Below are 27,605 nucleotides of genomic sequence, written 5' to 3' on the forward strand. Positions count from 1 at the left end.
CTTTAGGTTGAAAGTAAAATGATGGGGAAACATATACCATTCATACACTCACCAGCCCCTGGTGTCTCAGAAACTAGATTCCTTTGACTCACACTTCATGACTTTGGCTAATCCACTCATTCAACAGAGCCAACAGAGCACCACCAGTTGATGAATTAACTGGGGATCAGCAAATTATTGCCAGTAAACCAAACCTGGCTTGCTGCCAGTTTTTATAAATAAAGTTTATTGCTGCTGTAGAGCACAGGGGACTATATCCAATCGCTTATGATAGAACATGATGGAAGATAATATGAGAAGAGGAATGTATGTATGACTGGGTCACTTTGCTATACAGCAGAAACAGAACATTGTAAATCAACTATAATAAAAATGTTTTAGTAAAGTTTTATTGGAACAGTCATATGCACTCATTTCCTTGTTGCCTAGGGATGTTTACAGGCTACAGTGGCAGAGCTGAATGATTGCAGCTGAGATTGATGGCCCACAAAGCCTAAAATATTTAATCTGGCCCTTTGTAGAAAGTTTTGTGCCTCCTGGGTTAATCTGATGCAACCAGCTGGGAATTCACCATCCCTGCACCCTCATTTCTCAGCCCAGGACTTCTTGCCCCCAGCCCATGGCCGTACCACGGTCAGATGCCTGACAAGCTCAGTGAAATTGGGCTTCTCACGGTAACTGGCCAGGACCTCGGACTCCACACGTTGACCGGCCACCTCCAGTACAACCTGGGGCTGCTCCACTTCGAACAGATGCACACGACCAAGGCCCCTTAGACCCCAGAACAGAACCTGGGGTTGAGAAGTGAGAGGTTCAGGAGCCTGTACCTGACTGAGGGGCACCCAGGTGTGGGGATGGGAGTGAGTGCCCAGTGCTACCTCAACTCGGAACTCCCTGAGCACCGGGCGCACATGGGGAGGCAGGGACAGGCGTCCGGAGAGGGGCTCCACCAGGGGTGCCAGGTCCTGGGGCTCCACATCACTCGGCACTGAGGGCTGCAGGGAGCAAGAGAGCAAGGGTCAAAGAGGAATTAGGCTAAAGGAGAGGAAGCCTGGGCTCCAGGAAGAGAAATGTAGGGCTGCTGGTGAAAAATAAATTCAGCGGATGGTGACAAGGCTGGATTGGTGGCGGGGGGCGGGGAGGGGTGTCTCAGGGAACAGCCGCGTATAGGAAGGAGGATGGGTGTCTGAAGTATGAGGATACCCCGCAGCCTGGTTCTCTGGGGATGGAGGCAAACCTAGGGTAGGTCCATTCTAGTGCTCCCTGGAGTTGGGAGGTCCCATGAGGTGACCTTAGGACAGATCTTCAGCCTCCCTTCTCTAGGGGTAAGGGAGTTGGAGGGGTAACCCTGGGACATGCCCACACCCCTGAAGCTGGATGACCTAAAGGAATAGCAGGTGGGGTCCACCGCCTGTGCCAGCGAGACCACAGCTCTCTGACCTCAAGCCGGCTACTGTAGTCCAGTTCGATGAGTTCAAAGGTGGCGATAAGTTCCCCAGCTGCCCGGGGCCCCTTCCTCAGGGGGAAGAATTGCAGCTCAGGCCATTGGTAGGGGTCCTCCATCAGCTTTACCCTTGGGGCAGCCAGAGCCCTTCCCAGGAACACAGGGGGTCCCTGTGGGGATCAAGGCAGTAAAGACAAAAGTAGAAGAGGCTCAGGAGCCAGGGGAGGGTGCATCAAGGCAAGGAGAGGGGGTCCTTGGGTGTGGGTACCCAGGCCACACTCACAAACTTATTGTGGTCAAAGACACTGACAACCACTAGCGGAGGCTCCTCCTGCAGGTGCTCCCGCCTCCCATCCACGATCAACTGATCAAACACCAAGAGCTCATCCCACAGGGGGCTCAGCGTCTGCTCCAGGACCTTGAGGGTCACAGAGAGAAGGAGGCGACAGCAGGAGTCAGAGGAAATCCTCACCCCTAAGACCCCCTGGTTCTACACCAACCCCTAAATCAGGACGGTCTGATTCAGTATCCTGCCCTGAAAATCCAAGACAGGAAGAGAGGCTTTGAGCCTTGGAAAAAGCTCAGCCCCCACCCCGCCTTGTCTCCCACAGCCCCTCCACCCACACTCCAGCCCGGCCCTCACCCGTGTGGTCTGGCACTGCGTAGAGATAACGACTCGAGCAAAGGGGTCCGAGAGCCCACTGTCATCTGCTGCCAACACACCTCGGGCCTGGTACAAGTGAGCCCGGAGCTGGAAATAGCTGAAGTCTGGGGTGAAGAGAAGGAAGGGGCCGTGTTAGCTCAGGGACCACTGCAGTCCCTGATCCCACACCCCTCTGAACTTCCTGATGAACATCCAGCCCCATATCCTGAGCAAGCCCAGAGCTGGGTTCTGGACCTCCTGGGCCTGCCACCCCCACGCCCGGCACTCACCATCCCGGAACAAGCTGCGGGGCAGCCCAGCTGAGGGCTCAGGCAGCAGGTCCAGGGGGAGCTCGGAGGTGCAGGCCTTGGCTTGCTTGCCCAGCCCCAGCCACAGGAAGAGCTCCAGCTTGGCACAGACCTCACCAGGGGCTGCCCCAGGTGCCTGTTGTGGGGAGGAGGCATGTGAGGGCCCACCTCTTATTACCCCAGCTAGACCAGCCATCTGGCTCCTCCAAGGCAGGCCCTAGTCTCTGTATCACCAGCTCCCTAATCAAAGGGCACTCCCTGTGCCTCGCCTTACACCCTCTTCGTGCCCTCCATCTGACACCCCATTACCCCTCAGCTCCTACTCCCTATCCCTCCTGCCCCTCCCCACAGCCCAAAACTATGCTCTGAGCTCTGTACCCCATGCCCCACACTCACCACCTGTCCCCTCAACCCCAACGCATTTAGATTCCCTGTCCCTACCCCAGTGTCACAGCTTCTCACCACTAGGGACCCCTGCTGGTGTCTATCCCAGGGACGCCTCATTTAGGAACATTTTGCCTCCAAATCAGCTGTACTTATAAGGAACTAATTAGTCACGCTCCCATTTTCATAACCTTTCCCATCTGTCAGAGCCTAGTCAGCAAAAGGGCCAGTTCAAGCCCAGAGACGACAAAATTTGGTGTTTATCTCACATCAAAGTGCACCTGGGTAAAGGCACAATCTCCTTTTGGCATTTTCAATAATTAAAAACTGCTCAGTATACTTTTAAAAATAATAAGAATTTTAAGAAGTTTCCTCATGGTGCAACAAGTTAAGAATCCCATGTTGCTGCAGCTGTGGTACAGGTCACAGTTGTCGCATGGGTTCAATCCCTGGCCCAGGAACTTCCATACGCCGCAAGGGCAATCAAATAAATAAATAAATAAATTTAAAAGAATTAAAGTTTTTAAAAATTTAAACTATTTTAAATGTTTGTTTATATATTTATTTATTTTTTGTCTTTTTGCCTTTTCTGGGGCCGCTCCCACGTCATATGGAGGTTCCCAGGCTAAGGGTCTAATGGCAGCTGTAGCCGCTGGCCTACGCCAGAGCCACAGCAATGCAGGATCTGAGCCGCATCTGCGACCTACACCACAGCTCACTGCAACGCCAGATCCTTAATCCACTGAGAAAGGTCAGGGATCGAACCCACACCCTCATGGTTCCAGTCGGATTCGTTAACCACTGAGCCACAATGGGAACTCCTAATTTTAAAAAAAAAAAAATTGAAAAACTGAAAAAATTATAAATAAAACTTTAAAAAAAATCAAAAAAAAAATTTTTTTTTTTTTTTTTTGGCTGTGCCTATGGCATGAGGAAGTTTCCAGACCAGAGATCAAAACCACACCACAGCAGTGACAATGCCAGATCCTTAACCTGCTGAGCCACATGGGAATCACAAAATTTATTTATATTATTTTATTTTTATTTTTAGGGGCCAGACCTGCAGCATATGTTACTTCCCAGGCTAGGGGTCAAATTGGATTAGCAGCTGCCAGCCTATGCCACCGCCATGGCAACTCTGGATCTGAGCTGCATCTGCAACCTACACCATAGCTCACAGCAGTGTTGGATCCTTAGCCCAATGAGTGAGGCCAGGGATCGAACCCACATCCTCATGGATACTAGTTGGGTTAGCAACCCACTGAGCCACAATGAGAACTCCTAATTTTTTGAATAAAAGCTTTTTAATTTAGAGTTTGGGGACCCCCTACTGGGCACCACAGGCTTCCACTCCAATGTCTGTGCTACCCTGTGAGCCTCACCCCACCCTAGTCCCCAGCACCATCACCCCCAGGACCCCTCACTGTGAGCAGCAGACTCTGGATCTTCCCGCAGTCCCGGCCCCGTTCCTCCTCCACCACAGAGAAGAGCACATCCTGGGCAGGGATCCGGGCCCAGGCCACACGGCGCCGCCCACTGAGCATCCAGACCAGCACATCTGGGAGAGGAGGCTGGGGCTGTGGGCAGAGAACTGGGTTACAGACGTGAATTTGGAGTTGAGACCACCTGCTCCCAGAGGTTCCACTGGACGGACAGGTCAGATGTCCACCTCCAGCCTTGACCTCCCCTTGAACCTCAGATCCATCTGGTGACCTGCCACTTGGACATCCCTCCCCTGGATGCCCCACAGGCCACCTCACACTCAAAATTCAACCTTTCTTTTTCCAGTCTCCCTTGTTTGTGAATTATAGTAAAATATACATAACATAAAATTGACCAACTCAGCCATTTTTCTGGTTGTGCCCAAGGCATGCAGAAGTTCCCAGTACAGAGCTAAAGCTAAGGCAATATTCAATGATGAAAATTCTTAAAAATTCAAAACAAATGTACTTCATAAAACTTTATATGTCACTTATGGACGAATTTCAAAGTATATTTAGACCTCTGAGAGAATTTCAGGATGTGATTAACAAGCTAATTTCTAATCCATTTATTCTATGACACCTACTTTACTGAGCCATATAATTAAATTACAAATAATATATATTTTTAGTAAATGGGAGGAAAAAAAGTTCCCAAGCCAAGGATAGAACCTGCGCCACAGCAGCAACCTGAGCCAGCGCTGGATCCCTAACCCACTGAGCCACCAGGGAATTCCTCAACCACTTTTTTTTATGGACACACCTGTGGCATATGGGCTTTCCCAGGTATTGAATCAGAGCCACAGTGGTGACCTACTCCACATCTGTGACAACACTGGATCCTTTAACTTACTAGGCTGGGGATCAAACCTGCACCTCTACAGTGACCCAAGCCACTGCAGTCAGATTCTTAACTCATTGCACCACAGCAAGAACGCCTCCTCAATGCTTTGTTTTTGTTTGCTTTTTAGGGCCACACCTGTGGCATATGGAGGTTCCCAGGTTAGGGGTCAGATCAGAGCCACAGCCACTGGCCTACACCACAGCCACAGCAACACTGGATTCTAGCCACATCTTCGACCTACACCACAGTTCATGGCAACACCAGATCCTTAACCCACTGAGCAAGGCCAGGAATTGAACTTGCATCATCATGGTTGCTAGTCAGATTTGTTTCCACTAGGCCATAACAGGAACTCCCCTCTCCTCAACCATTTTTAAGTGTACTGTTCAGTAGTACATTAACACTCCTGTGCAACCATTGCTACCGCCTCCTTCCAGAACTTTTATCATTGGCAAAATGGACACTCTACCCATTAAACACTAATTTCCCATTTCTTCCTCCAGGCCTGACAATCAGCATTCTACTTTCTCTCCATGAATTTGATGACTCTCGGTACCTCACATGAGTAAAATCATAAAGAATCTGTCGTTTAATGAGTGGCTTTTTTTTTTTTTGGCCACCCTGCAGCATATGGAGCTCCCCGGCCAGGGATGGGATCTGAGCCATAGCCAAGAACTAAGCCGCAGCTGCAGCAATGCTGGATCCTTAACCCACTGTCCTGGGCCAGGAATCGAACCCAAGTCCCAGCACTCCCAAGATGCTACAGGTCCCCTTGCACCATAGCAGGAATTCCTGAGTGGCTTTTTTTCACTTAGCATAAGGTTTTCAAGATTCTCCATGTTGGAGCATGTGACAGCCTGATTTCTTAACTTTTCCCTCCTTTCAGCCTGATCCCTGCCCCGCCACATGGTCCCCATTCATATCAGCCAAAGACCTGGGCTGGTTTCATCCTTCTCCTCCAACATCTAATCACCAAGTCCTGCCAGCGTCCCCCTGTCCTCCCCTCCTCACAGCCCTAGACCAAGTACATCCATTCTTGTCCAGACCACTAGGACAGTCTTCCTGTCTTCAGTTGTCCCTTCCAACTCATACTCAACAATGAACGGCTGGATTGCTCCCATCCTCTGGGTCTCAGTTTCAGTGCGACCTCTGCAGAGAAGTCTTCCTGACCACTTTATGTAAGTAGGTTCTCTCCTGCCCTCTTAGCCTCTGTAATATCTTCCTCAGCAATCCCTGCAGATCATATTTTTTGTATTTTTTTAAGGGCTGCCCCTGCGGCGTATGGAAGCTTCCAGGCTAGGGGTCAAATCAGAACTGCCTTTGCCAGTCTACACCACAGCCATAAAACAACAGATCCAAGCCCTGTCTGCGACCTACACCACAGCTCACAGCAACAACAGGTTCTTAACCCACTGCGTGAGGCCAGGGATCAAACCTGCATCTTCAAAGGACACTAGTCAGGTTTGTTTCCATTGAGCCACAATGGGAACTCCAGTGATATTTTTCTTATTAATTTAGGATGCATAGTCTGGCTTTCTCACTAGAACATACTCTCTGAAAGAGCGAGAAACACGGCAGGATCCCCAAGGCCCCATACAGAGCCTGGCATAGAGTAGGACTTCAAATATCATTGAGTAAGCAAACAAACAATAGCTAGAACTGAGCACTCCAAAGCTGACTCTCTCCTTTCCCTATTCAAAATCATCTTGCCTGACTTGCATCTCCAGGAATATCAAGAGCTAGGAATTGACCTACTTCTTGGAGTTCCTATCATGGCTCAGCGGTAACAAATCCAACTAGTATCCATGAAGACGTGGTTTCGATCTCTGGCCTCGCTCAGTGGGTTAAGGATCTGGTGTTGCCATGAGTTGCTGTGATGTAGGTCACAGATGTGGCTTGGATCTGGCATTGCTATGGCTGTGGTACAGGCCAGCAGCTACAGCTCCAATTTGACCCCTAGCCTGGGAACTTCCACATGCCATACCCGAGTCCTTAAAAAAAGACCTACTTCTTTTTTTTTCTTTTCTTTTTTTTTTTTTTTGTCTTTCTAGGGCTGCACCCCTAGCATATGGAGGTTCCCAGGCTAGGGGTCTAGTCACAGCTATAGCCACGGCCTATGCCACAGCCACAGCCACACCAGATCTGAGCGGCGTCTGAAACCCACACCACAGCTCACAGCAAGCTGGGTCCTCAACCCACTGAGCGAGGCCAGGGATCGAATCCGCAATCTCATGGTTCCTAGTCGGATTCGTTAACCACTGAACCATGATGGGAACTCCAAAAGGACCTACTTCTTGCCAAAAAAACCAACTAAAATCACTTGGTAAAATAATTTAAGGTATTCATTGAAAGCAGTGGTGAAATAATTAGAATAAAGAATCATTATACCAAGCTCTAAATGAAGAAGATAGGAATCCAGAGACATTAACAGAATATTTCAGCAATTTTTGCCACAAGGGCATTTGCCAAACCTGGCAAGCCTGAGCTTTTCATGACCTGGCAGTGAGTAAAAACAATATAAAGAGCCCTGATTATCACTCAGGACAGGAGCCTAACAGGATATACCTGAAAACTAGAAACCCAAAGAATCATGTTTTAAGGATCAGGATAAACTATAACTGAACTTTCCCCACACTTTCACACCCAGTGAACTACAAGGAGAGTCATCTGGCTGCGTGAAGTAGTGGGAGCTGGAAATTGTCCCTGAAAGGAAAAACTGCAATCTGGTTTTCTCACAGTGCCTGGGTGTTACCAAACATCAAATTTTAGTTTGAGGTGATCAAGGGCAAAGTCAAGTCAAATGTTTTCTGGAAGAATTATTCCAGGACTCAAAGAAGTTCCACAAATAATTTTTTAGATTAAAGCAACTAAGTACAGAAGGAAATAACCATGAGAAAGTATCAGCAGTAACAAAGAACAAAACCAAACTCCCAAAAAACCAACTCCTGGAATCATCTGACATTATGAAAACAGCTCTGCTTACTGTGCTTAAATAAAACAAAAGACAAATATTCACTGGGAATAAGAAACTGTGAAAAATAATGGTGGATTTGAAAAAATAGAACTTACAAAAATAAAAAGTGTAATGAGTGAAATGAAAAATTCAACAGAGGCTCTTACAGAGCCTCCTGATTTTCAATCAAAAAGCCAAAGCAACTTGATGGGGAAAAAAAAGAAACCTTTTCAACATATGGTATTAAAATATCTCAATGTCCATATTTTAAAAATTGAATTTTGACCTATATGTCACACCATATACAAAAATTAACTTGAGGTCAGAGGCCTAAATGTAAAATCTAAAACCATAAAGATTTTATGGTTCTCCTAAAAGCATAGGAGAATACTTTTGTGGCTTGGAGGTAGCAAAGTTTTCTTTTTTTTTTTTTTTTTTTTTTTTTTTTTTGTCTTTTGTCTTTTTGTTGTTGTTGCTATTTCTTGGGCCGCTCCCGCGGCATATGGAGGTTCCCAGGCTAGGGGTCTAATCGGAGCTGTAGCCACCGGCCTACGCCAGAGCCACAGCAACGCGGGATCCGAGCCGCGTCTGCAACCTACACCACAGCTCACGGCAACGCCGGATCGTTAACCCACTGAGCAAGGGCAGGGACCGAACCCGCAACCTCATGGTTCCTAGTCGGATTCGTTAACCACTGCGCCACGACGGGAACTCCCAGCAAAGTTTTCTTACACAAGTAAAAGAAAAGTTTTCTTACACATAAAAGAAAAACTAGATAAAATAGACTTCAGCAAAACTCTCTTGTGATATCAATTATTTATTTTAGCCTATACTGTTTGTTCTTTTATACAAAAAATCCAGGCATATAATAAAAAATTACAAGACATAGGAAAAGCAAAAAATGTGACCCATGATTATAGAAGAAATAACGAGCAGAAGTAGACCCATAAATAACCCGAATGTTGGTATTATAAGACAGGGATATTAAAACAACTGTGACCAAAATTCTAAAGGATCTTGTGGGAAAAATAAAGAGGGTTAAAAATGAGTAATTTCAACAAGCATGAAAACTGGAAATAAAAGAACTAAAATATGATATCAGGTAGATAGTTCTACTTTAATAGTTGGAGATTGCAATATATTACTTTCAATAGTGGGTAGAGGAGTTCCCGTCGTGGCTCGGAGGTTAACGAATCCGACTAGGAACCATGAGGTTGCGGGTTCGATCCCTGGCCTCACTCAGTGGGTTAAGGATCCGGTGTTGCCGTGAGCTGTGGTGTAGGCTGCAGACACGGCTCGGATCCCGCGTTGCTGTGGCTCTGGCATAGGCCGGTGGCTACAGCTCGGATTCGACCCCTAGCCTGGGAACCTCCATATGCCGAGGGAGCGGCCCTAGAAAAGGAAAAAAGACAAAAAAAAAAAAAAATAGTGGGTAGAATATCTATACAGAAGATCAGTAACAAACTAGATGACTTGAACATTATAAACAAACTAGACCTAACAGACACATATAAACACTCCATCTAACAACAGCAGAATACACATTCCTCTTAAGTGCACACAGAACATTCAACAGGAGAGATCATATGGTAGGTCACAAAACAAGCATCAATACATTTTAAAAGACTGAAATCATACAAAGTATATTTTTCTGACCAAAGTGGAATAAAATTACAGATCAATCATAGAAAGAAAACAGGAAAATTCACAAATATGTGAAAATTAAATAATGCTCTTAAACACTGCATCAAGTAAGAAACTACAAAGGAAATTAGAAAATACTTAGAGATGAATGAAAATAAAAATGTAACATACTGTGCAACCACTAATGGAAAACAGCAGGAGGTACCTCAGAAAACTAAATATAGAACTACCAATTGATCCACCAATCCCACTCCTGGGCATATGTTAGGACAAAACTTTCATTTGAAAAGATACATGCACCCCTATGTTCACTGCAGCACTATTTACAACAGGCAAGACATGGAAACAACCTAAATGTCCATTGACAGATGAATGGATTAAGATGTGGTACATATACACTCTGGAATACTACTCAACCATTAAAAATAACAAAATGGGAGTTCCTGTTATGGGATAGCAGAAACAAATCCGACTAGTATCCATGAGGATGTGGGTTTGATCCCTGGCCTCAATCAGTGGGTTAAGGATCCAGTGTTGCCATGAGCTGTGGTGTAGGTCACAGATATGGCTTGGATCCAGTATTGCTGTGGCTGTGGCATTTGTCAGCAGCTACAACTCCAATTTGACCCCCAGCCTGGGAACTTCCATATTCCAAGGGTGCAGCCAAAAAAAAGAAAAAAAGAAGAAGAATGAAATAATGCCATTTGTAGCAACATGGATGGAATTAGAGATTCTCATACTAGGTGAGGTAAGTCAGAAAGAGAGGAGTTCCCGTCATGGCACAGTGGTTAACGAATCCGACTAGGAACCATGAGGTTGCGGGTTCGATCCCTGCCCTTGCTCAGTGAGTTAACGATCCAGCGTTGCCGTGAGCTGTGGTGTAGGTCACAGACTCGGCTCGGATCCCGCGTTGCTGTGGCTCTGGTGTAGGCCAGTGGCTACAGCTCTGATTCGACCCCTAGCCTGGGAACGTCCATATGTCGCAGGAGCAGCCCAAGAAATGGCAAAAAGACAAAAAGACAAAAAAAAAAAAAAAAAAGAGCGAGAAAGACAAATACCACATGGTATCACTTTTATCTGGAGTCTAATATACAGCATAAATAAACCTATCTACAGAAAAGAAACAAATTCATGGACATGGAGAACAGACATGTTGATGCCAAAGGGGAGGGGAAGGGAGTGGGAGGGACTGGGAATTGGGGGTTGGTAGATGCCAACTATCATATTTGGAGTGGATAAGCAATGAGATCCTGCTGTTTTGGACAGGGAATGTATCCAATCACCTGTGATGCAACATGATGGAGGATGATCTGAGAAAAAGAATGTATGTATATGTGTAACCAGGTCACTCTGCTATTGAGCAGAAATTGACAGAACATCGTAAATCAATTATAACAAAAAAATTTCTTTAAAAAGGAAATAAGAAAACTTAACGTACCAAAACTTATGGCATGCAACAGTCTCCAAAGAAAATTTATAGCTATAAATGCCTACATAAAAAAGAAGAAAGATTTCAAATCAATAACCTAACTTTATAATTTGAAGGATTAGAAAAACAAGAGAAAACTAAACCCAAAGCTAGCAGAAGAGAGTAATAAAGATTAGAGTGGAGTCAGAGCTTCCGTGCTTGCCTGCTTTCCCCTCACAAGTGTCCTATCTTATATATCTATTTTTTGCCTAAAGAAAAAAAAATAAAGTTTAGAGTGGAGAAAAATAAACTAGAGAATAGAAAAAAATAGAATCAAGGAAACCAAAAGTTGGTTCTTGGAAAAATCAACAAAACTGGCAAAACTTTAGCTAGACTGACAAAGAATAAAAGAGAGATACAGACATAAATAAAATCAGAAATGAAAATGAGAATTAAACAAAATAAAATGAGGAGTTCCCATCATGGCTCAGTGATTAACGAATCCGACTAGGAACGATGAGGTTGCGGGTTTGATCCCTGGCCTAGATCAGTGGGTTAAGGATCTGGCATTGCCATGAGCTATGGTGTAGGTCACAGATGTGGCTCATATCCCATGTTACTGTGGCTGTGGCATAGGCCAGCAGCTACAGCTCCGATTCACCCCCTAGCCTGGGAACCTCCATATGCCGCGGGTGCAGCCCTAGAAAAGACCAATAAATAAATAAATAAATATAAATAAATAAAATAAAATGAGAACATTCCTAGAAATATAAAAATTATCTAAACTGACTCAAAAAGAAACAAATTTCAATAGACCTAAATAACGAATAAAGAGATTGAATTAGCAGTCAAAAACCTCCCAAAAAAGAAAATCCAGGACCAAATGGCTTCACTGGAGAATTCTACCAAACATTTAAAGAATAGTTAACATGAATACTTCTCAAACTCTCCCCCAACAAAGAAAAAGAATAAATATTTCCTAACTCATTCTGAGCATTACTCTTATACCAAAGATAGACAAAGACATCATAAGAAAACTACAGAGTAATATCCTTCACGAACATAGATATACCTCTCAGGAATAAGTTCCGAACAAAATATTAGCAAACTGAATCTAAAAGCATACAAAAAGGATTATAGGAGTTCTCTCGTGGCTCAGTAGGTTAAGGATCCAGCACTGTGACTTCTGTGGCTCTGGTTACAGCTGTGGCTCGGGTTTATATACCATCTGAGGAATGCTACAGTGGTTCAACCTAACAATATCAATTAATGTTAAATATCACACTAATAGAAGAAAAAAAAACAAATGATTATCTCAATTGATGCAGAAAAGGCATCTAACCAAATCCAATATCCTTTCATGATTAAAAAAAAAAAAAAAAGTTCACTCACTCAGGAAACTAAGAACAGAACTTCTTTAACCTGATAAAGGGCATTTATGAAAAATCTACAGCCATCATTATACTTAGTAAAAGAATGAAGCTGAGGAGCAAAACAAAATGGAAATTTGCAATTTTGGAAAAATTGTCTCTTGTATCAGCCATTTTGAACTTGACAGCTTCCCAACACTTAAAAGACTTCTTTTCTTTCTTTCTCTCTCTCTCTCTTTTTTTTTTTTTTTTGCTTTTTCAGGTCACACATGAGGCATATGGAAGTTCCCAGGCTAAGGGTGAAATTGGAGTTGTAGCTGCTGGCCTATACCACACAGCAATGCAGGATCCGAGCCGCATCTGCAACCCATACCACAGCTCACAGCAACACCAGATCCTTAACCTATTGGGCGAGGCCAGGATCAAACCCAAGTCCTCATGGATCCTAGTCAGGTTCGTTACTGCTGAGCCACAATGGGAACTCCCTAAAGATTTTTCTGATATTGACTGTGATATGAATGAAGGTGATTTCTTAATACTGTATAATGAAATACATCAACATTTAGAAGGTATGCATAATTCAGGGTACCACATTTCCAACTGACATATGAATGGGGATTCAAAATCATGCAAGGATAACAGATAAAAGGACAAGATAGACCAATTGATTTTAATATTACAAAATATAAAAATTCTTTGCTAAATATTTGCAAAAAATGTAAAGCAATGGCATTGTTCTTGCTAAATTTTTGTTTTGGAGAATACATTTATTTTTCTAAAAATATTATTTATGTTATCTTACAATAGGTTTACTATTCTTATTTTTCTGTGGATGTGTGCTTTTTAGGACTGCACCCATGGCATGTGGAAGTTTCCAGGCTAGGGGTCAAATTGGAGCTACAGCCACCAGCCTATCCCACAGCCACATCCGAGCTGCGTCTGCAACTTACACCACAGCTTATGGCAATGCTGGAATCCCAACCCACTGAGTGAGGCCACGGATCAAACCCGCAACTTCATGGTTCCTAGTCGGATCCATTTCCACCGAGCCACAACAGGATCTCCCCACTACTATTGTTATTTTTAATGGATTAATAATTTTTTATTTCTTGGGTTTTGAAATTTTTTCAGTGTTAATTCATTCATATAATAGTAAACATCAGTAGATACTCTATATAAGCAAAAGATCTTTGGGGTCTCCAGTAATTATAAACTGTGTAAAGGAGTCCTGAGACCAAAAAAATTTGAGAATCACTGCCCTAGAGAAACTCTTGCACTTACAACCAGGACATGTCCAAAAGTGGAAACACTGTTTCTAATCTCATCTACTGGAATCAAGATACATATCCATCAATAGTGGAATGGGTAATGAATTATAATCATATAGTGGAATATTATACAGCAATGAAATGGACAGATTACAGCTACATATAATAATATACCTCACAAATATAATATTGAGTTAAAAAAGCAAAATAATATAAACAGTATTTTACAAAATTCAAAGAATAGCAAAACTAACCTATATTATTTCAGGAGGCATATTTGAGTCAGAAAATGTTTTTAAAATGTCACTTGACAGGTTTTCATTCCAAATAAATAAATAATTTTGCAATGAATTCACTAGAAGGTCTCTATCCCATATCTCCTTCCACTACTCTGCCTTCCAGCTGTACCTTTGCACATGCTCTTCATTCTTTCACATTTGCCAAACTCCGACTTGCCCTTCAAGATCTGAGACCAATGTCCAACTCCTCAGTTTTGACCCTGAGGACATACTGGCCCTAGTGCTCAAAACTTTCCCTGCCTTTGGGAATAACTGAGTTTCAGAGTGAGGCAGAACTGACTTTGAATTCTAGCTCTGCCACTTAACCAGCTATGACATGATGGATCAGTCACTTTCCGTCTCTAAGCCTGTTTCTGAACCTGTCAAATGGGGTGACATCTTCCCAAGGTTGTTGCATCACACAAGGTAACACATGAAGAAGCATAGCAGACAGAGCATTCCAAAAAGATGAGCTCCCTTTATGCGTCACATGTGTTGTGTTTAGAGCTTCAGACTAGGGAAATGTACTCTCAAATCTTCTTCCAGAGATCCTGAATCTTCCCTGCATCCCCGGTGGGCCCTCACTTGCTCCAAATGGAATTTGGTCCTATGCTCAGAGCAACAGGTCCCACAGCCTGACATCAGTCCACAGGATAAATATCAAGTCGCCCCTGCCCAAAGACTCTGGAAAGCTGAGGGAAAAGGGTATTTTGGGGAGGGGAAATGGGTGGCAAGGCATTACCTCCTGGGCCAGGAAGCGCAGTTTTGCCAGAAGCTTCTTGGCCAGTGCCACCTTCTCTTGCATGTTGCTCTGTCTCAGACCCTGTAGGAGCTGCAGTCCTTGCTTTGCCAATATGTTCTGGAAGGGCAGGAAGAGAACATAAGTAGAGGGCTCCTGCTGGGTGCCCCTGATCCCCCTTTCCCAGACCGTACCAGGCTATGCACCAGCAGTTTCCCTCGGCATCGATCCAGGGTGTTGGGCCGGGTCATCGTCCTGCGCTCGGCACCCTGGCAAAACTGTCTACAAGACCAGGGGCAGGCATGGCAGACAGGAGTCAAAGGAAGGAACACCAACCCTTAGGGGCCACCTCCCTCAGAGCAGGCCTCCTACACCCAGCCTCCCTCATAGCTCCTCCTTGTCTTGTTCTCAAGGAGGCATCCTTCCTTAGCCAAGGATGGCTTCTGTATTTGGACCACTGCCCAATTCATCCAGGACAGCCTCACTCTGGAGCCCAGAATTCGGTGGTATTTAACTATTTACTGCCCTGGGCACTCAAAGTGTAGCCCAGGACCAACAGCATTGGTATTACTTACTTAGAACCCCAGAATCTCAGCCCCACCCTAGACCTGCTGTGTCAGAATCTGCAATGTTAATTTGTTTCTTTTTGCGGACCCACTTGTGACATATGGAAGTGCCAGGGCCAGGGGTTGATTCATAGCTGCAGCTGCCAGCCTATGCCACAGCCACAGCAACACAGGATCCAAGCCACATCTGCAACCTGCTCTGCGACTTGTGTCAATGCCAGAATCCTTAACCCACTGAGCAAAGCCAGGGATTGAACCCAACAAGCACTCCATGAGAAATCTGTATGTTTATACCCTGAGGGATTCAAATGCACGTTAAAGGCTCGGATGGGCTGTACTTGACAGCTCCAACGTTGACTAATGATAGTTCGAACATTACATGCTTAAACCAAGTGCATGAGTTCCGATGACTGCCCACTCCCTCCCCTCCCCCGACAAAACTTCAAAGTCATCCTCTACTGTTCTCTCTTTCACTCACACTCCACATCAACCCCTCAGCATATCGTTTAGGCTCTACTTTCGAAATATATTCAGAATCTGACCACTTTTCTCCTTTTCTCCTTTTCCAGGACCATGCTCATCCAAGCCGCCATCACTTCTCACCTAGGATGACTGCAATGGCCTAGCTGCTCTTGCTACTTTTACTCTAACCCTCCCCACTAAAGAATATTCTCCAAACAGCATCCAGAATGATGTTTTCAGTGTTTTCCACACCATTTCACTCCTCTCCAGAAGCTTATCATCTCAGAGTAAAAAACAAAATTCTTAAAATGGCCTAAAAGGCCCTGCTTTCACTGTTTTTCTTTATCTCCCTGTCCTCATCAAGTGTTACTCTCTCCTTATGCACGACCCTATAGTCACACTGGCCTTTTTGCTCCTCCGCGAATACACCAAGCCCATTACCACCTCTGGGCCTTTGTATTAGCTGCTCCCTTTGCTAGAATGTTTGGCCCTTAGTGGATCCTTCCATGGCTCACTCTCCCCTTCTTCATTCAGGTCTTTGCTCAAATGTCACCTCTGCACAAACCTTCTCTGGTCATCCTGTCTAAACAGCCGCCGCCACTTTCTCCATCCATGTACTCTGCTGTATCTGTCTCTAAGTAGAACGTAAACTAGGTTGGGGATTTCATTTTGATTATGATTGTATTCTCAGGCCCTGGCACCTGACAGATGCTCAAAAAGTATTTGTTGGGTAAAGTACTATGATTTTTGAGATATTATATTTTGAGCCTTTTTTGAGCCCCAATGATTTCTTAACTACTTATTATGGGAATTTTCAAAAATATATAAAATAAGGAGATTCTGCCATGGAATCTAGGTTGGGGATCCGGTATTGTCTCTATAATGGCATGGGTTTGATCCCCAGCCTGGTGCAGTGGGTTAAGGATCTGGCATAGCCACGGCTATGGTGGAGTTGCTTGGATTTGAGCCCTAGCCCAGGAACTTCCACATGCTGTGGATATAGCCTACACACACACACACACACACACACACACACACACACACACACACACACACACATATATTCTTATATATATGTAAAATGGGTGACTCCAAGGATTTTCTACCTAAAACTGCTCCCAGAGCTTATCCTTTTAACTTTCTAATGCTCCCACTTCTATTGGCAGAAATAATCTGACATAAAATAAGAATATGTATCATATATATTATACATAATATAAAAAAATAACATGGAGTTCCCGTCGTGGCGCAGTGGTTAACGAATCCGTCTAGGAACCATGAGGTTGCGGGTTCGGTCCCTGCCCTTGCTCAGTGGGTTAAGGATCCGGCGTTGCCGTGAGTTGTGGTGTAGGTTGCAGATGCGGCTCGGATCCTGCGTTGCTGTGGTTCTGGCATAGGCCAGTGGCTACAGCTCCGATTCAACCCCTAGCCTGGGAACCTCCATATGCCGCGGGAGCGGCCCAAAGAAATAGAAAAAAGACAAAAAAAAACAAAAACAAAAACATAACATTATATATAATGTATAAACAATATTAAATAATCTGATATAAAATAACATAAAACTGATAAGTGTCAAAACAGCACCTATTTGGAGTTCCCTTGTGGTGCAGCATGTTAAGGGTCTGGCGTTGTCACTGCAGCAGCTCAGGTCATTGCTGTGGCATGTGTTCAGTACCTAGCCTGGGAACTTCTACATGCCATGGGTGTGACAAAAACAAAACAAAACAAAAACACTTGCACTTATTAACACTTACTATTGATCAAAAACTGACAGAAGAGAGAATTCCTGCTATGGCACAGGGTTAAGGATCCTACTGCACTGGCTCAGGTTACTGTGGAGGTGTGGGTTTGATCCCCAGCCCAATATAGTGGGTTAAAGACCCCCATGTTGGAGGTCCCTTCACAGTCCAGTGGTTAACAAGCCTGACTAGGACCCATGAGGTTGTGGGTTCGATCCCCAGCCTCACTCAGTGGGTTAAGGATCTGGTGTTGCCATGAGCTGTGGTGTAGGTCACAGACATGGCTTGGATCCCATGTTGCTCTGGCTGTGGTGTAAGCTGGCAGCTGCAGCTCCAATTTAACCCCTAGCCTGGGAACTTCCATATGCCTCAGGTGCGGCCCTTAAAGAGCAAAAAAAAAAAAAAAAAAAAAAAAAAAATCCATGGTGATGCAGCTGCCTCATAGTTCGTAGCTGTGGCTCAGATTCAATCTCTGGCCCAGGAACTTTCATATGCCATGGGTGTGGCCATAAAAAAAAAAAAAAAAAAAAACCTGATAGAAGAAAAAAATCTTCTTGACAAGATTTAGATCCACAAAATTGGATTCAGGGAAACTGGAGTGGTATATATAATAGTCACAAAAGAAAACCACACTGAATAAAGCTATAAATAACAAAATATGATACAGGCAAAATTTTGTTGAAATTTCCTTGCCTAAGAATAATTTTAGTAAGAAAATAACTTCAGTAAAGTGAAAATGGTAACAGTTTAATGGCACTGTATGGAAAATTAGGCAAGGAATTAAATTAGATTAAAGGTGGTTGCTCTTTTGAAGACACAGAGACTACAGACAGAGAAGAGAGCCTTACAGTGAAGCCCTGGGACATAACTGCATGAATGTTTGGAATATTTAGAGGTCAGGAAGATAGGGAGCCAGCAAGAGATGAGAAGGAATGGCCAGGGAAGCCAAAGGAAAAAAGCGACATGGAAGTCAACAGCAGAGTTTTTCAAGACGGAGGGTGGGGTCAGCTGTGTTCACTGACACTGAAAGGTTGAGGAAGATGAGGACAGAAAAGTGACCACCAACAACCAAGCCTGCTAAGTCCTCCTCTTCCACGCTAAACTCTATCTACTGGAATTTTCCAGGTCTTCAGATTTGTCTTTTTTTTCTGGCCCCTAAATGATCTTATCCAGTATTGACATTCCCCAATTTTACATTTCCTGCCTTGAAGTCTCCACAGAGCTCAGCTCATATAACAGCCTAGCAGACATATGTCTGATGGACGTCTTTCTTAAAGTTAACGTGTCCCCAAATGTGCTTCTGATATTCCCTCCACTCCCATCAGACTGTCTCTTTCTCTTGTTTTCCATAGCTCAGTAAAACAGCACCATCTGATGACATACTGTGCAAGCCACAATTTGGGGAGTCATTCATGACTCTCTTTTGCATATTTTCCTTGTCCCCCATACCCATCCATTAGCAAGTCATGAGGTGTCACTTTCAAAGTCCAAAATTGCCCTTGAATCCATTCCTATCATTCTGTGTCCATTGCAACCACCATAGATTCAATTCCTCACTGTTGGTCACCTGAATTATTACAATACCCTCTTTAGTAATCTCTCTGCTTCCTCTCATATTGTCCCTCCCCCAATGATCCTTTTTAAGGATAAGTTAGAGCATATCCTTTCTCCTGTCAAAACCTTCAGTGGCTCCTCATCTCACTCAGAGAAGCATCCAAAGCTGTTACAACAGCCTACACATCTCCCAGAGGCCTCTCCCTACCATCATCCTCCTTTCCTGCTACACCCTCCAGCCTCATCTGCCCTACTCACTCTGCTGCAATCACACTGGTTCCCTTGCTCTTCCTCAAACATATCAGGCCCTTGCACATGCTGTCCTTTCTGCCTGGAACACTCTTTTTTTTTTTTTTTTTTTTTTTTTTTGTCTTTTTGCTATTTCTTTGGCCGCTCCTGCGGCATATGGAGGTTCCCAGGCTAGGGGTCGAATCGGAGCTGTAGCTGCTGTAGCTGCCGGCCTACACCAGAGCCACAGCAACGTGGGATCCGAGCCGCGTCTGCAACCTACACCACAGCTCATGGCAACGCCGGATCCTTAACCCACTGAGCAAGGGCAGGGACCGAACCCGCAACCTCATGGTTCCTAGTCGGATTCGTTAACCACTGCGCCACGATGGGAACTCCTGGAACACTCTTTATTTCTTTTTTTTCTTTTTACAGCCACACCCACAGCATATGGAAGTTCCCAGGCTAGGAGGTGAATCAGAACAACAGCTGGCCGCCTATATTGCAGTCACAGAAATGCCAGATCCCAGCTGCATCTGTGACCCACACCACAGCTCACAGCAACACGAGATCCTTAACCTACTGAGCAAGGCCAGGGATCCAACCTGCGTCCTCACAGACACAATGTCGGGTTCTTAACCCACTGAGCCACAATGGGAACTCCCTGGAACACCCTCACAGACATGGATTGCTCCTTCATATTCTTTTTTTTTTGTTTGTTTGTTTGTTTTCCTTTTCTAGGGCTGCTCCCGAGGCACATGGAGGTTCCCAGGCTAGGAGTCTAATCGGAGCTATTGCTGCCAGCCTACACCACAGCCACAGCAACGAAGGATCCAAGCCGAATCTGTGACCTACACCACAGCTCACGGCAATGCCAGATCCTTAATCCACTGAGCAAGATCAGCGATCGAACCTGCAACCTCATGGTTCCTAGTCAGATCTGTTAACCACTGAGCCACGATGGGAATTCCTCCTTCATCTTCTTTATTGAAACACCATCATGGCCTCTTCTCACCACCTTTTCTAGAATTGCAACACCTCTCTGTAATACTTCCTTGCTTTGTTTTCTCCCTAACAGGCCAGGGATCGAACCCACATCCTCATGGATATTAGTTGGATTCTTAACCCACTGAGCCACAAGAGGAACTCCCATAAATATTTATTGAATAAACAGATAAACAACTCTTTTGAAAAGAGGACTGGAGAAACACTGAAGTACTTGAAGCAGGTTATGGAAACCAGGGCAGTGAAGGTCAAAGATGGAAGTGGCCGGACAAATACACATGTTTACAGAAATGACCTGGGTAACTAGGGAATAGATGAAGCTTCAGGAGAGAAAGTGGACAACTGCACGTCCAGTAGGTGAAAGGAGATGACCTCAAGATCACAGCTGTGGCTCTGGGAGCAGGACACTGCCTCTGCTATAGCAGGAATGAAGGAGCAGATGGATGCAGAAGCAGGCAAGATGGTAGACTGGACAGAGAAAGGTGAGGTTTTTATTTTCTCCATGAAGTAGGAAAGGAGATCATTAGCTGGAACAGGTGTGGAGGAAAGGCGCAGGGAAGATTTGAGGAGAGGGAAAAATCAGTAAGCGTATAGGAGCTTGGGAAAGGGAGTTTATTGGAGGGGAGTGGCCTAACCCCCAATAATTGGCTCCTCATTCTTCTATAAATTTAGTGCTGAGCAGATGTAACTTCAGGAGCCTCTGGGTCCAAACAGCTATCATGAGTCTCCCTCACCCTGGAGTTGGCCCAGAAACAGGCAGCAGGGAGGGGATACTCTCAGCTCACCTGCTCCCAGCCACCAGCTCTTCCAGCGTCTGCCTCAACCGCATGCAGGCTCCAGACCCCGGCCTGCGCTGCAGACTCTCAACCTCCTGTAGCCCTTGGTCCTGCGCAACAAGGTAAGAGGGTCAAGGTCTTAAAGGTCCAGACTCCTGACCTCGTTTAGACCACATCCTCATCCCAGGGCTCTGCCCATTCACACTGCACCTCTTGGTCCTGCTCTTCTTTGACTCCAACTAGTTGGTGCTTGTTTTTCAAGCCCCCTACTGGGTCCATGGCCATTAGGCTGGGCCCCCAGTAGCCCTATCCATGTTCTTCACCCAGCTTCTTCCTGGATCCAATAGTTCTGAATTCCAGCTCTCCCACATTTTCTGGCTTCCTCAGTTCACCCAGAAGCTGTGCTCTTTGGTCCTCTGGCCTTTCACCACTGAGGTGCTGGGTCCCTGGCTGGTGCTTTACCCATTATCCCCTCCAGTACTCCTTCACAGGCCATGGTCTCCCAGACCCCTTATGTCCTAGCCTCTCCCTGCATGCACCTGCCTCACTCTCACCAGCCTCTCAGCCACTTTCCGCACACAGTTACTGCTTTGCAGGCGCCATGAGTGATCTTCCCAGCGGCTCCATACACGCACACAGGGCTTGCGGTGACGCAGGGGCAAGCAGAAATATGGCCTGGGCCAGTTGGGGAGGAGCAGAGTCTATGTGGGGCAGTCCTGGGCCATTGGGGATCTCCCAACATCTTCCTTCCAGCCACCATGAGCACTCACCCACTGCCATCCATGGGCTCAGGCTGCTGTGCAGGGGTCCCCAGCTCTTCCTCCTCCACTGGCCCTGCTCCCTGGTCCAACTCCAGCAGAGGCTCTGCCTCCCCTGCCACACTCTCTGCTCCCTCCCCAGGCCTGGACCCTCGGCCCAACTGTTCTTCCTGGCGACCTGCACGACCTTCCAGGAGCAGCAAGGGTCAGCAGGTGCCAGGCTGAGGGCCCAAGGGTCAACTGTCCCTCCCAGGGGCCTAAGTCCAAAACAAGAGCAGTCACTCTCAAACTCATAGCACTCAGGGTTTCGGCTAGGGCATGCAACATACCAATGGAGATCTCGAAGCTGATAGGCTGGGAGGCCATGGTGGGGTCAATCATGGTGGCCTCGAAGAGCACAGCGAAGAGCAAGAAATCTTCGCAGGGTGCCAGGGCGTTCTAGAAAAGAAAGGTCAGGCTGGAGTCAGTCCCTACCCTCCCAGTCGGAAGCCAGGACTATGCTTGGCCACAATGACCACAGAAAGTCATTGCTACCAAGGCCTAAAAGATTCACTGATGGTGTCCTATCTCCCTCTGGGCCTTGCTGTCTCAACCCACTGGATGCAGAGCTTAGTCCTCCCTGGCTCACCTCTGATTTGTCAGCCCTCCTCCTCTGGTACGTGTATATACACAAGAGCACATGTGTACATACTGTGGTCCAGGCCCCCTAGTTGAGAGACCCCCCCCCCCTTCCACGTTTAATGCCTGGGAGCTGGTTACACACTCCAAGCTGCAAGTGACCCTTCTCCTTCACTAAACTCCAGCCTTCACCTCTGGCAGCGGCAGCAACTCCTCCACCTCCACCTCCATTGCACTAGGAATCTCAGGTGCATCAGCACTGGAGCTGGCATCCAGGTGCTGCTGAATCCCCACTGGAGTCTGGCCTCGCTTTGCTTTCTTCTTTTTTCTCATGAGCCTGGATAACCTGGACCCCTGTGGGACCTGGGGAGGCTCAGTTTCAGCTCTCCCTTCCAACACTTCCATGGATACAGCGATCAGCAGGCGGCCACGAAACCAAATGCCGTGGCCAAAGCCTTCATTGAGATTTTGAAGACTATCCCGGAGTCCGCCGCTGGGGGGCGAGCCATAGAGAGATATCCAGGTCGGGCCGAAGGTGGGGTTAAACCCCGCTGTGGGAGGACAAAAACAGGGTTTTGGAGGGGACATGGAGCAGGTGGATACTAGGTCAGTCTATGCACCACATCCATAATTGTTTCCTGCAAGAGCAAAGGAGGAGAGGTGTCAGTTCGGGCCTCAGCCACTCTGGAAGGGAAGTTCGCCAACAGCTGTGGACCAAGATGTGAGAGGGCTTCGAAACCTGTTCTGTTCTCAAAGGCGCTGCGGACAGATGGAAGGAGCCTCTAGGGGCGTAGCCAGAACCCTGGAGGTGCAGTGAAGATTGAGGCAGAGCTACAGGTAATCCCTTAAGGGTCGGAACAAGGCTTGTTTTAGTGCGTGTAAACTGTAGGGAGAGCAAGGCTGGAGTAATTACTGGATATGCAGCTGTAGTTAGGATTTTGTCAGCGAAGCCAAACCGAGGGTAGTCTGGGGGCGACAGGAGAGGCTCTGAGGACAAGGGTCGGCTTGGAGCAAGGTTGTTATGTGGGATGGACCTGACTTTCTAAGCGGACCTGGGTTGTCGGGTTGGAGTTTGCTGGCGGAGGGGGGCCGGGAGGAGGCGGCACGCATCTGCCAGATGCACTTACCTGCGCGGCCGGGATGCGAGATCTGCCTCAGGTCCAGCACGTGCGTGGCTAGGGCCACATCGACCAGGGGCGCGTCGTCTCGCAGTTGCAGACGAAGGCTGCGCGTCAGCGGCGGGAAGAGCTCCACGAAGCTCAGCTGTTCGTTCCACTCAGGCGCCGCCGCCTCGCCGCGCACAGAAGTCTCGCCCTGAGCGCAGCAGCGAAGACAGGCAGAGAGGGGTCAGCGCGGGATCAGGGTTAGTGTCCACCGAGTGGGGACGGGCAGGACTTACCTGCTGCCCCAGGAAAGACACTCGCACATAAGGGTCCACGAGGACGCGCTGGTCTTGCAGGGCGCGGGCCAGGCTGCCCAGCAGCCCCGGGCGCAGCGCCGGAAGCCCCTCGGCGCGGTACACGCGCACGCGCAGCCGCGCCCACGGCCTCTCCGCCGGCACTCGGCGCGGCAGCAGCAGGTTCCTAGAGGAGCCGGGCGCTGAGCACCCCGAGCCACCCGGCACCCCGAGGTTCGGCCCCTGCCCATCTCCGCATCCCAGAGGCCACGCCCCGTCCTACGCTCCCCTTCCCCACCTCACCCCAGCTCACTTCTCAATGTCTGAACTGTGTCCTGGGCCAGCGGGTGGCAGCGGAGCGGGCAGGTCTCCGCGCGCCCTCACAGACAAAGTGACCTTGACGAAACCTTTGGTCCCCGCGCGGGTGTCCCGGGGGTCGTGCAGCGGAGCCCATTTCTGGTAGAAGTGGCCGTCTGGGGACGGAGGAGCCGGTCACAGGGGTCAGGGGAAGCCAGTGGGATGCACGATGCACGGGGAGGTGATAGGGCTATGATTCAAATCCGGCTCAATAGGGAGGAGCGGGAGTGTGTGGAGGTCAGCCGAGAGATGTGATTGCTGTCTCACTAGTTAACACACTGGACTCAGGGCCCAGAGGGTCCTCTCCTCTTGTCCGCGCAGATGAGTCTCAATGAGGAAAGAGTTAAGTACCTGGTTGGTCGAAGATAATGCCCAGGTCCATCCTGAAGGTGCCTATCTGAGTGGCCATAAAGGGAAGCGTCTGCGAATGGAAAGCCTGGGGAAAAGTGGTGTTAGTCCTGGAGATTGGGCATCTCCCCTTCTCTGACCGAAACCTCCCACCCCTACCTTCCTCACCGTGATCTCCAGCAGCAAGTCTTGGAGGCGAAGCCGGGTCTCATGAAATTCAAACAAGAAGTACTGGGTTGAAATGAGAAAGCAAGAAAGGTGAGAGAAGCTTATAAGTCAAGGGTTCATGCCAGCTGGTCCTGAATTTTTTTTTTTTTTTTTTTAGGGCCACACCCACAGCATATGGAGGTTCCCAGGCTAGGGGTCAAACTGGAGCCATAGCCACCACCAGCCTATGGCTCAGCCATAGCAATGCAGGATCTGAGCCACATCTGCAACCTACACCACAGCTCATGGCAACGCTGGATCCTTAACCCACTGAGTGAGGCCAGGGATCAGACCAGCAACTTCATGGTTACTGGTCTGATTAGTTTCTGCTGCACAACAATGGGAACTCCTCCTGGCCCTGACCTTTTGCACACAAGCCCTACCCACCCCAACCCACCTCCTCTTTGCACTCAAAGTGCCCCCAGCTTCAGGCCTGCATATTGGCTAACTTCCACCTAGGCCACGTCCCCTCCGTGGACAGTTCTTAACTTAGGTCCTGACCACTCTCTCCTCTCCGCAGCTTCCTTGGTTGCACCCACCTCATTGTAGAAGGGACAGTTGGTCCCACGCTGCGTGGCGGTCACTCGACGTTGCTCCCCAACACGCACAGCCACATAGGGGTTAATGTTGACTCCCACCAGCTTCTGGGCCTCAAGCACCGTGACCCCCACCTGAAGGGTGCAAAATGAAAAGAAAAGGACATCAGGCCAGCCAAGATAGAACATGTGTGGAGGCCAGGCAGCGTTTCCCAAGGGTCGGGGCTGGAGGGAGAGCAGTACCTGGAAGTCCTGCACTCTGGATATCTGGAAGGGATCCCCACAGGCCAGGCCCCGAGCTCGGCTGCAGAAAGGTCTATGTTCAGCTCTCACTTCACCCACACCCTGGCACCCGCCCTTGCACAGACATTCTTGTTTGGTGCCGATGATAAGATCTCTCCCTCTGAACTTTGGTTTTGTCTTGCTTCCATCTCAACCCTACACTCAGAATTTGACTGGAACCGTAAAACTATTCATTCAATCAACAAAGATTGATTGAGCACCTACTGTGTGCCAACACTGTTCTAGGCACTGTAACACTGCCCTGAACAAAAGAGACAAAATTCCTTGGCTTTGTCAGGATTTTATCACCTAGGTGAGCTCTGGAAGCCATGTGTGAGCCAGTGTTACTGTGTTTGTGAATGTGGCAGTATCTATGCCTAGGAATGAATGACACTTGACCCCAGGATATCCACTCCTCACCCCTACCCTGGGACCATGTATTTGTGAGAGTGGGTAGGCATGGGCCTGCATTTGTGTGAGCAAATGAAGTTGACACACTGGTAGGCTGTGGGAGCAGGTGTTCAGTGGGTACAAGTTACCTCTTAAGGGGGCTGAACACGACGCCAGAAAGCTCCACATCAGGCTCATCCTCCAGCTCCAGCTCCAGCTCCAGGTCCAGTTCATTGTCCTCATCATCTTGCTGACCTAGGCCTCGAGCTAGCCTGCGGCCCAAAGCCACTGCCCGCCGCTCCAGCCGGGCCTCCCCAGGCCTGACAGGAAAGGCCCTCAAGGAACATGTCTGGGACCTATCACTCATCTCTGGGTACCCATCTCTGACTCCCCTGCCTCTAGGTCTGATGCCACTGATCCAGGACTGACCCTTAGCCTGGGAGCCCTCTAATTCCAGAATTGACCCCTGATTTCTAGAACTGACGTCTCATCCTGGAATTGGTGCAGTATTGATACCAGACCCAGGGACTGACTCCACCCCACTGGCTCCTAATTCAAAAACTGACCCTGTAACCTTAGTTCATCCCCCCATACTTACTCCAGCTCTTGGAAGCCCACATTGGGAATGATCAGCTCTGAGCTGGGAGAAGGAGAAATGACAGGAGAGGGGCAGGTCTGACTATGAGCTACAACCCCAGCAGCACTGATTCAAGGGTCACCAGATCCAGTGGATCCACAGTGGAACTGGGTACCACGTCTCCCTTCCCAAGGCATGCCTGAGCCTTGGTTAGGTGGGTGGGAGGGTTACCTGTCCCGGATGGGTGCTCCAAAGTCCTCTTCTGCCCAGGCTCCAGCTGTGCCCTCTGGGGGCTGGTACTTCAGGTCAAGCTCCACCTGGATCTGAAACCAGATACGTAGTGTGCCTTGGGCTCCTCAAACTGCCCTGAGGCTAAGAAAAGCCCAAAGACAATCCCTTTTACTCCATCTATAAACCGAGAGACGCTCCTGGCCTGCATCTCTGGTGACTTGTGGTTCCTCTCTGATCATTAATAATAATGACTTTTCAGATATATTAAGAACTTACCATGCGCAAGAAACCACTTGAAGAGGCCCAACACAACTCCAAAATTCTCTCATCACTCTTAGAAATCCATTAATGTGGCCTTCACAGCTCAGCATGGTCTGACCCCTGCCAACTTTTCCAGTCCTATCTCTTATGAGGTCTGCTCCGGCCCTGCACCCCAGTTATGCTCTCTCAGGGCACTGGGCTTTTACATATGCTGGTTCCTGTGCCTGGAACATTCTCTCCACCCACTTAGTTAATTGCTATCATCCTTTAATTCTAAGCTGAAACACTACTTCCTCAGGGAAACTTTTCTGACCCCCAAATAGGTCCTTCCCAGCCCACCTACCAGTTCTTTTTTTCTTCCTATCAGCTGCTTTGTAAAATGGCAATTTTACATTTATTTGTGTGAATGTTTGTTTACTGTTTGCTTCTCTCCTTAGATATGGTACTCTAAGCAGACTTGTCCTTATCTGCTTTTCCTCACCACTCAATCCTCATTGCTCAGTGTGGCACATGGCTTATAATCAGAGCTCAACAGTTGATGACTGACTGG

At 47.3% G+C, this 27,605-nt stretch overlaps 1 protein-coding gene across 1 annotated transcript in view; it reads right to left on the minus strand.

Annotated features, from left to right (window-relative positions):
• FER1L4 (fer-1-like protein 4) overlaps positions 1 to 27,605 on the minus strand; it is a 45,819-nt gene that overhangs the window by 15,512 nt on the left and 2,702 nt on the right. The window contains exons 5-28 of the mRNA XM_013985330.2: positions 26,795 to 26,886; positions 26,585 to 26,626; positions 26,136 to 26,306; positions 25,558 to 25,618; positions 25,318 to 25,449; positions 24,740 to 24,802; positions 24,575 to 24,659; positions 24,180 to 24,339; positions 23,870 to 24,053; positions 23,598 to 23,784; positions 22,663 to 23,021; positions 22,182 to 22,290; positions 21,865 to 22,039; positions 21,649 to 21,769; positions 21,104 to 21,204; positions 14,959 to 15,046; positions 14,768 to 14,884; positions 4,204 to 4,356; positions 2,378 to 2,531; positions 2,088 to 2,212; positions 1,728 to 1,862; positions 1,441 to 1,614; positions 879 to 995; positions 630 to 791 (exon numbers count right to left, since the gene is read on the minus strand). Coding sequence (XP_013840784.1) covers positions 630 to 791; positions 879 to 995; positions 1,441 to 1,614; positions 1,728 to 1,862; positions 2,088 to 2,212; positions 2,378 to 2,531; positions 4,204 to 4,356; positions 14,768 to 14,884; positions 14,959 to 15,046; positions 21,104 to 21,204; positions 21,649 to 21,769; positions 21,865 to 22,039; positions 22,182 to 22,290; positions 22,663 to 23,021; positions 23,598 to 23,784; positions 23,870 to 24,053; positions 24,180 to 24,339; positions 24,575 to 24,659; positions 24,740 to 24,802; positions 25,318 to 25,449; positions 25,558 to 25,618; positions 26,136 to 26,306; positions 26,585 to 26,626; positions 26,795 to 26,886 — 3,267 coding nt within the window. The remainder of the gene's footprint in view (positions 1 to 629; positions 792 to 878; positions 996 to 1,440; positions 1,615 to 1,727; positions 1,863 to 2,087; positions 2,213 to 2,377; positions 2,532 to 4,203; positions 4,357 to 14,767; positions 14,885 to 14,958; positions 15,047 to 21,103; positions 21,205 to 21,648; positions 21,770 to 21,864; positions 22,040 to 22,181; positions 22,291 to 22,662; positions 23,022 to 23,597; positions 23,785 to 23,869; positions 24,054 to 24,179; positions 24,340 to 24,574; positions 24,660 to 24,739; positions 24,803 to 25,317; positions 25,450 to 25,557; positions 25,619 to 26,135; positions 26,307 to 26,584; positions 26,627 to 26,794; positions 26,887 to 27,605) is intronic.

This window comes from Sus scrofa, chromosome 17, assembly GCF_000003025.6.
Source record: "Sus scrofa isolate TJ Tabasco breed Duroc chromosome 17, Sscrofa11.1, whole genome shotgun sequence".
In the NCBI taxonomy this organism is placed as follows: domain Eukaryota; kingdom Metazoa; phylum Chordata; class Mammalia; order Artiodactyla; family Suidae; genus Sus; species Sus scrofa.